The 10190-nt window shown below is 36.9% G+C and overlaps 1 protein-coding gene across 2 annotated transcripts in view; it reads left to right on the top strand.

Annotated features, from left to right (window-relative positions):
• Positions 1 to 1088: 1088 nt before the first annotated feature.
• The window catches only part of ct (homeobox protein, cut), a 74142-nt gene continuing 65040 nt past the window's right edge, over positions 1089 to 10190 (top strand). For both annotated transcript variants that reach the window (XM_041775077.2, XM_041775076.2), the window contains exon 1: positions 1089 to 2668. In XM_041775077.2, the coding sequence (XP_041631011.1) occupies positions 2546 to 2668 (123 nt within the window). In that variant the 5' untranslated portion in view covers positions 1089 to 2545. The remainder of the gene's footprint in view (positions 2669 to 10190) is intronic.

Below are 10190 nucleotides of genomic sequence, written 5' to 3'. Positions count from 1 at the left end.
GGATTTTAAAAGGGAAAATGGAAGGGAATTTTCAAAACAAAGATCATAAAATTATAACTGGTAGCCTTAAGGTGCAAGCTAGCGAATTTACATAGCTTTGTCTGTTGTTCGTTGTCCGTTTGTCCGTTCTTATATCTCAATATTTCAATATTTTGCTTATTAAACTCAAATAACATACAATTTAAATCTTTACTGTAGCTTTCTTAGTTGTTTAATAAACATTTTTATAAAGAAATAAACTGTTTAAAAATAAATCCATAAATAAATGTATTTACTCATTAAACTTTTACTGTTTTTTACACAATAATAAAAAAAATTACTTAAATTAATTTTAATTTATTTATTAAACAAATACTGCAATAAATAACTTACCAAAGCCCCAATAACAATAATAATTTAAAGGGCATTCTGCTTTAAGCCCTTAAAAAAACCAAACCCCTTAAAAAATAGAACAAATATAAACAATTAAATACTTATATTAAAAATAAATTAATGAAATAAATAAAGAACAGAAAAAATCTAATCCCAAGTTTGGAAACCCTTAAAATCGCAATTCCGAACACGAGATGATTCCCCGAAATCCCCCATCTCCTACGCTCTTTTCCGAAAGCCGCAAAAAAACCGCTCAATTTGCGGCTCAATTTTTAGCCCCCATAAGTTGTTCCCAATAAGAAAGAAGGCGAGCGTGCGAGCGAGTGCGAGTACCTTGAATGAATGAATTTCAATACATGCAACTCTAACAGCGGCGGCGCAGAAAAATACTCAAAAAAAAAAAGAAAAAACTAAAAAAAAAGAAGCGAAAAAAACAACAACAAAAACAAACAAATAGGGAAAAATAAGAAACGAGCTGGGAAAAATCAAAATCTATTGAAGAAATCCAAAGCAGTGGCAGCGGCGCTGAGAAATTGAGTGAGTCTTTCTTGGGGCTCACTCTCTCACACTCGCGCCCTCTCTCGCTCTGGCGCTCGTGTTCGCCTCGGCTCGGCTTGTCACACATCGGTGTGTGAGCGGCAGCACCAGCAGCAGAAGCAGAGCCAGCAGCAGCGCAGCAGGCGAGCGAGCGAGCGAGCCAGTGTGTGTGTGTTAGTGGCGCAAAGCAGCAGCAACGCCGTTGTGCAGGGTTGTCGGCGCTTCGTTAGGGTTCGATTTGTTCAGTCATCAACAGCATTCGTGACTGAAAACGTCGCCCCGTGTGAGAGACGAGACGAGACACGAGACGAGACGAGACGTCCGAGAGTTCGAGCCCAGAGCCCCAAAGAAGGCCCAGAGATTTGAGAAATAATAATATCGCACACGCCGCTTAGCCGCCTACTTCTTCGCGCTCTCCTTCCTTTCTTCCTACCTGCCCGTTATTCCCGGTAGTATTGTGTGTGGTGTGCGCTGCGTATGGTGTGTGTTCTTGGCGCGGCTGAGTGTGTGCGGTGTGTGTGCGACGCGATGTGTGTTAGTTTCTTCGCGGTGTGATCACCATAAAAAAAATATTAAATTAAATTAAATAATCATAATCAATTATAATTATTAAATTCACAAGAAAAAGAAATTCCCCCGAAACACAAAGAAGTTCACAGAATCACTACGAAAATATTACCACGAAAATAATAAATAAAAACAAAGAGAGAAAAGGACACAAGGAAAGAACGCTTTTCGCTGCTTTTTTTTTCAAGTGATTTTTTGTTGTTAAAACCGAAAAATGTGCGCGTGTATTGGTGACAAGTGTAAACAACAAAAGCAACAACAACCTGAGCAACAGCAACAACAACTGCGACCAGCTGAAACATGTGCAAAATAAGCAACAACCACAACATAAACAACAACATCGATGGCTTGAACTTCACACACAACATCAACAACTACATCATCAACAACAACAACAACACCCATCACCATTCAACAACACCCAATCCAACAACACATTCAACAACAACAACAACCACATCGACAACGATAACTCCAACTCCAACAACGTTAACAACAAATCAAAAACCACACCTTTAACTCAACAACAACAAACAAGAAGGCAGAAGAATTCAATTTACAAAAAAAAAAAGAAGTAATAGAAGTTAGAAAGAAGCAAAGCAACACACACAAGTTGGAAATTGGAAATTGGCTTATTTATGTATTTTATGAATTTTTTTGGGCACGTAAAGCAACAGTAACAAATAGAATACTTAAGGTGTAAATGTGATGACAAAACAGTGACAAAGAAACCACTAACAAATGCTAAAACTATAACTAAAACCAAAACTAAAACGAAACTAACTTCCAAAAAGAAAAAAAAAAACAAAAAGCAAATCAAGTACAGAGATCAAAACTGAAACTAAAACCTAAAACTAACAGCAAAGCAAAAGCAGGAAGGAGTGTGTTTTCCCAAATGCCAGGCCTTAGCCAATTGAATATTGGCAATTATATTATTGGCAATTGCTAAAAAAAAAAACAACAACAACAAAAAATAACAAGGAACAACAACGACGAAGAACGAACAATCCGAGAAGACAAAGATACAACAACTGACTGAGAAGAACACTGAAGAAAGCAAAGCCCACGAATGCAGCCAACATTGCCACAAGCCGCTGGGACAGCCGATATGGATCTGACGGCTGTTCAATCAATCAACGATTGGTTTTTCAAAAAGGAGCAAATTTATTTATTGGCACAATTTTGGCAACAGGTAAGTCACCCACATTACACCCAATGGTTATCCAATGCGATTATTGTTGGTTCTATTTTTTTTTATCGGAAAGCAAGCTAAAAATATTTTGGATATTCACAATGCGCTCTCTTCACATGCCTGAAAATCTTGGAATTTTTCCTTGTCTTGTTTGGCATTTAATGGGCGGGGTTTTGTGTCGTCTCTCGGTTGAATTTTAAATGAATGAAATGCAGTGTGTTTATAAACAAACAACGGTGAAATATATATATCGGAAAGTAAGGGAAGTGCTTTTGAAAAGTTGTGGGAAAAATAAAGTGAACTTAATTAGGGACCCCTAAGAATTAGTTTTGGGATTTGGGGAGAAACGTTTCTTAGTGATATTTTTTATTTACCAGTGAAAATAGTGTAAAAAAAAAAATTACAAATAAATATCTAAATAAAGGAATGAGGAAGGAAACATGTCAAAATATTAGTTTCTTAATTTAATAGATATTTCTATACATTTTTATATAAACTTTTATAAATTACAAACATTTTAAAACAAAAATCTGTTACAAATTAAATAGAAACTTACGTTTCGTAAACATTTTTAAAATTAAATAAATAAATAAATACTTTAAATTAAATTGAAAATATTTAGATTTTCCCAAGTCATTCAAATGATTAAAAACTGTCCAAAAGTGTGGCTAATCTTATGCGACTTCCCTAAAATATAAATATATATTTATTTATAATATATATTCAGTGCGATCTTATATCCAACTCCCACAACTGACAACAATAACCCCCTCGACCGCCCCCAGAGAGCCGCCCCCACCGTAACTGCTTAACTTAACTTAAGTTAACTAATTGAGTTTGCGTGTCTACGGCAAATGTGTTTTTATTGTTGCTGCTGCTGCTTCTGCCTCTCTCTCTCTCTCTCCAGTTATTGTTGTCTAATTTCTTGTTGTTAATTTATTTATTATTGATTTTTGCACAAAATTTGTTTACAAAACAAAAGGAAAAATGCAAAGTGCAACAAGCAAATTGTAAGTGAACAATTTATTGCTTGAATAACTGAGATATACGAAAGGCTGCTAATAAACCAGACAAGATCTGAGACTGGAAAATCAGGGAGGCGGAGGGAGTGGTGGAAAATCGGGGGGGCCCACCAGACGACGATGCAAAATTTCTCTGGCCAAATGCCAGACTCTCAACAAATAAGGCGGCAAAATAACATTAAAAACAAAAAAAAATATATAAAGCCCAGACCAGACATGGAAATATCAACTCGTATATTTCAGTATTTCCATATCTATATAGGTATATATATATATGTATATAGCAAGTTAATTAGGTTGCACTGCCTGTGCATTTTTAATTGGAGTTCTTCTTCGATTGATCCTGAAAACACAGACACAGAGGGGAAAATCTAGGTGGAAATTTATAGTTTTGCCGTCGGTGAATTGCATTAGCCAAACAGTGCTCGCCATTTTTGCTGCAGCCATAAAAATAATAAAACTAAGCAAAAACCGGTATATAAATATATATATTTATCTTTATATATATATATATATTTATATATATTTCTTGTTACCCACAACAAAGTCGAAAGCAAAGCCGCAGAACTCGTTAGGATGGCCAAGATATATGGGGTTCTTCTTCTCCTTTTTTATTTTTTATAAAATGTACTCGCTAACGATCGTCTACCGATGATCGATTGCAATCAATGAATCAATATTTGAGCTTTTTGCCTCTCCGAATTAGAACTCCGGAGCAATATTTATTAATTTGCCAAACCAAAAATAGAAGTTTTGTTAAGTAAATGGAAGCACACAAAGCCGCAGACGCCGTCTACAGCTGTCCAAATGTGTTGATGAAATTGAAATACTTTCTCGCTTATTTATTTATTTACTTGGAACGACCAAAGAAAAAAAAAACAAGCAAAAAAAATTGACACAAATCGAAATCGAAAATTTAACAATAAAAATGTGCTTGAATTAACATAAAGTTCTTTTTTTAGCCATTAAATATAGAACGAAGTGGTTAAGAAAAAAGAACTGAATTTCCGTATAGAGACCCCGTAATGCAATCTATAAACTTGACCCATTAACATCGAACCGAGTTTTTGGCTTCTATAATTACTAGAAGAACGATTTCTGCTGATCTGGGGAAACTCGAAAATGGAAAGAAAACAAAACAAAGCTAATTGCCAAATGCATTTGCTGACAAAAATAGAGCTAAAAAAAAGATGATAGAAATTCGAGTTTTGGGTTTTTTTTTTTTTTTTGACGCTTTGGGTTCCGTTTTAATCGAATTGAAACCGGTTATATAGGGTAGGCCACCACCAGGGCCAGATGCAGATGCAGATACACAGATACGGATACGGGAATACGGGGCATTGATAGTTTATAGGGTATAAAGTTTATAATTTTTTTTTTTTTAATTTTAATTTCAAAGATGGCGTCCGAGTCCTGCTGGCCGCCGAAAATGAGCAGCCGGTGGAAAAGGGGTTGTCTCTCGGTCTCTCTAAGCCCTTAAACACACATAGAGAGCAGCAGAGATACAAAGATACTGAGATACTGAGATACTGAGATACATAGATACGGATCGCGGCGTGTGTCGTATAATTTTTAGCGTTTTAAGTGCACAGCACCCCGAGCTAATGAGTCACACAGGCCGGCAAATAATATATGTATATGCACAAAAAAACAAAAATTAAAGGGGTTAATATTAAGAATCACAGACCAAAGACCGAACTCGAACTGAATTCAACCAACCAACCACCCACACACAGAGCACAGATACAGATGCACAGATACACAGAGAACGACGAAAATATTTCAGTCAGTTCAATCGTTCGATCGCTGGAAAGATATGTTAATATAATTAAATTAATTTGTCAGCACGGAAATTAAAACACAACAGAAGCAGCGGCGACCGAAATATCCGCAGCGCCTAGTAGCCCCATACCCGTTCCCGTACCCGTACCCGTACCCGTAGCTGTATCTGTATCTCTGCCAAAGTATCTATAACAACGCGACGAAACGAGACGAATTCGAAATGAAAATCGAACAATTAAAAGCTTGTGGGGGTGGAAAGAGATGCCGATGCCGATGCCGATCTATCTGAACTCGAACTCGATCCGAGAGCCACGCAACACAACTAATAATGTGAAATAAAAAATCATTTGGAAATTATTATTAAAAATTGAGTTCATGAACTGTGTGTGCTCGCGAGTGTGTGTGTGTGTGTCTGTTGATCAATTTTTATTATGATCATTGGCCGTTTCCCCTCCACTCTTTTCCGGTTTTTATGGCATTAATTATGAATAGCCATTGAAGCTAATTGAAGTCCTCCAGCTAACTTGGGTTAACTAATCATCGAAACGCACTTCAAACTTCAATGTAATTAGGTGATTTTCTACTCAAAGAACTCGGTAATCAATTGAAAATTGTTTAAGCAACCCTCTGGTTAACATTTTTTTATAACTTTTATAAGAACTTTTGTAGATACTTTAAATTTTTATTAGTTTTGTCAATGATTTTGTTTAGGAAATGTTGGTTAGATATTTGTATACCAAAGTTGGTTGAGTTTCAGCACTTCCCAACTATCCTAACCAGCGAATAACCTCAAGTAACTCTGCTTGTAGCCATCAAAACCAGCTGAAACTCTACATACTTTTGGTAAATACCATAATCAGTAAATATATTATGGTATTCAGCTGAAACCTCCTGAGCAACCTCATGGAACTCAGCCTGGAGCCATCAAATCGAGCTGAAACTTCACACTTTCGTAGACCATTGGGGGGGCAGGAGAACCAGCTAACACTAATTGAGCATAAATATCATAAATGCTAAATGCGCTTTGCGTGGTGTGCATCAATTGTCATTGCATCATTAATTCCGCATCTAGACGAACCGACGTCGTCGTCGTCGTCGTGGTCGTCTGTCTCACAAAAGCCAGCCTGCCGATGCCAAAAATGAAGAAGCGGCAAAGAAAAGATTCGACGGCTTTTGTGTACAACTTAATAACAACTAATTGTCTTTTTATATGCATATATATATACATATATATATATACGAGAGGGATATAGGAAAAGTAAAGTAAAAAAAAGGGGTACAGGATGGGGCATTCATACGGAAACCTGTCTTGAAAATCTCTCTTTGTTTTTTATTTGTGTTTGTGTGTGTGTGTGCGCGCTGGTTCCTCTTTCATCTTTCAGTTGTCAGTAATTTGTGCAGCTCAATATATCAGTCGATATCTTATGAGTTTTTAATTTCAGGTTTCTCATGTGCGCCATCAATGGCCAAGTCTTCTCTCTCCCGTCTCCCGTCTCAGTGTCCATCAATTTGATTTCCTCGCTTGAAAAGGACAAATCGTTAAGGGGGAACCCAAAGCCGGGAAAGAGCCCCAGAGTCGTCTCTGCTGCTCAGATGTTGAGGATATTGAATAAAATATCATTTTGTGCACGCCCCTTTTTCGAGAACCAAAACTTGACCATGTGATGTGATGTGATGATGATGAGTTTTGAGTCCAGAGGAGAGACTCTGCCTATATTGGCAACATTTTGTGTTGTGATCGATATGCTGAATGCTAAAAAATGTTAAATAAAAAAAAAAAATAAAGAAGCAGGCTAAAGCCAAGAGCAAAGTCCTCCGTAATGACCAACGCCCGAGGAGTAGACATTAAAAAGGAATCATCATTATTGGCAGCCAGGAGGGGATAAAGGATTTTTTACGGGGGGACTCCCCATTAGCCTCTTGATCTTTTCTTCTTTTTTTTTATTTTAAGCAGAATTCTTTTAGCCCGAAAAATTTTTGCACAGTTACATTAACATATATGTATATATTTTCCTTTTTGTTTTTACAATTTTTTATTGATGCCTTAATTAAGTTGTTGGTTTTCTGCGCCCACACGCCAACGCCCCAAAGAAGACGACTCTTCAATATGCATTCCGTCTGCCGTCTGGCGCGGTCTTTTTTTTCTGCTTTTTTTTTTTTTTTATTATTTTTGGCACGACATGAAAATTAGTTTAGAATTTAATTCGCTTTGACTTTTGAGTGCTTGTTACCATTTGCAAACCATTCGCAGTCCCCCCCTGCCCTGCCCTGCCGCCCGCCTCTGCCTCTGTGTGTGTACAAAGCAGTTTTATGTTTAATTTGATGTTATTGAAATATTTGATGTGGCATAACTTTTGCTGCTGTGTGTTTACCTATGTGTAGAATCTAAATTCAAGCTAAATCAACATTCGAGAGAGGGAGAAAGAGATGGAATCGTGAGGTTTTCCCTGCATTTTCATTGGAATCGGCAGACGCTCGATTGAGCTTTATAGTTGCACAAAATAACACATAAATATGGTGTGTTGTTGGTGTGTTGTTAGCGCCTACGAAATGACTTTTTGTTTATATAATTAATTATGTGAAATTTTCGCCCAAGATTCCGGTATACCATATCCATATATCCATATCGGTTTTGCGGTTTTGCACTGCATCAGCAGGGTAATACAAAAATATTCCCTGCAAATATGCAAGTTCCACAGAGTTACGATAAGCCTTCAAGTTTGAACCTATTTATTATAAAAGATTCTTAACTTTAGTGAGGGATTTTTGGTATACTATATATTTTATTATCTCTAAAAGTTAGTGTTGACTTTTCATTGAAATCCACAGAGATTTGATGGTTGGTTTTGAAAGGTTTTTAGGGTTTTTTGAAATTTTTAACTATCAATAGTTTTTTTTAGAAATTTTCTCTGGTTAACCTAAGCGAATTAATTTCATTTGTTAGTTTCATAAAGTTTCCGTGTGATTTGCATGATATATAACATATATATATATATGTAGATATAGAGGGTTGGCTATAATCCCTTTCGAGGTGAAGGAGAACCGGTCCCGGGTCGCATCTTGTCAGCGTCGTCGATTAATTCCCGGAGACTCTCTCTCTCTGGGATTCTCGGGGATTCCAAATGGAAGGGGTTTAAAGAATTGGGAATCTTGTCGCTGCTGCTGTTTGACCCTTTCACATGGGTGGTTGCTCTTTTTCCCCTCCTGCCGAGAGAGAGAGAGAGAGAGAGAGAGAGAGAGAGAGAGAGAAGTTAGCTGGAGGAAGGGTTGCTCCTGGGGTGGGATTGGATTGGCTTCGGGCCTGTCCCTGTCCCTGGGCCAGTTTTGTCAATTGTCGGGCCTGTTTCGCTATAATTTATCAGTTGGTATGCAAATGAGTTTGATTTATTCAATGAGCCGAGCACAATTCCAAAAAAATTACGAAAAAAAATCAAATGAAATTATATATGCCGACCCTTCTGCGTTTCTATATTCTCTATATAGTTTTTTTTTGTGGACAGCTGGGATAAAATTCTTAATTTTTTGGGTGATTTTTTTTTGGGAAATTTTTTAATGTAGATTTTTTGTGATATTTTTTGTGTATAACTTTTTGGTGCTTATTTTTTTGTGTTTTTTTTTTTTGTGAATATTTGTTTTTTGCATTTTCTAGCCTGTGCAGCATTGCCACAAAATGCTGCGCCTCATTGCAAGGCAACAGACGTAAAAATATATATGTTTTTTGTTCAAAAAAGAAATATAAAGAGAGACTGCAGCAGCATATGGGTATAGCGATCCCGATCCCGATCCGGATCCCGAGTAAAATAAAAACACATTTATGCGTTTTATCTCCGCTGAGGAGGAGAAGGGCCCCACTCAATCATAAAGCATTGGCAGGCGTAAATCAAATCAAGTAAGGAACGCAGCAGCCTTGCTGCATGTTGCACGCACACAGACAATGATTAAGTAGGCAAAATACCCTTTCCTTTCCAGTCCCTCCAGTGTTCTTTAGTTCTTCGTTATATTTTTTTCCCGTTTTTTTTTTTTTATGTTTTTAATTATTGCCGCACGGTGGCTGAGAAAAATACAGTGACAAACAATGCACACATGTGGCTGCTGCTGCTGCTGCTGCCTCCCCTATATTTAGATTCTTTTTCTTGTCGGGGCTCCCTTTTACTTCTTCCTATATATATATGTAAATATATATATAGTATATATATTGATCACACGATTTTTTGTAACTCTTCTCTTGGCCGCTCTACCATATCGTTTTTCATCTCTGTGTGGTTTTTCTGTGAAATGCAACTTGAACGATTGATAGGACAAGATTCTCGAGAGGCAAAAAAAAAAAAAAAAGAAGAAAAATATAACTCAAGAGTTCGATTTTCAGATCTGTTGGCTGCGATAATAAATACCGCCCCCGGAAAAATTCTGATTTTCTTTGGAGCTCTCTCAGCAAGCTTCTCACAACTCAGATCAGACTTTGAGCTGGGAAGCCTAGACCCCTTTTCTTCTGCTGACGCTGCTTTTCTCAAGCTGCAAGAGATCATCTTCAGCTATGCCTGTTGTTGTGTCCAAAATAATGCTTAAACATATGAATTATTATATAGATCAGAGCTGCAAATGTACAGCGACAATGTTGAGGGGGGAACACTAGGGAGCACTAGAGAGCACTGAGAAAAATGCAGAAATTGAGGGGATTTAAATGTTACTAAAATATTTATTTAAATATTTATTAAGAT

Source organism: Drosophila kikkawai, chromosome X (genome assembly GCF_030179895.1).
Source record: "Drosophila kikkawai strain 14028-0561.14 chromosome X, DkikHiC1v2, whole genome shotgun sequence".
Taxonomy (NCBI): Eukaryota; Metazoa; Arthropoda; class Insecta; order Diptera; family Drosophilidae; genus Drosophila; species Drosophila kikkawai.
The sequence above is the reverse complement of the archived record's forward strand: the minus strand, read 5'-3'. Positions and strand labels throughout refer to the sequence as shown.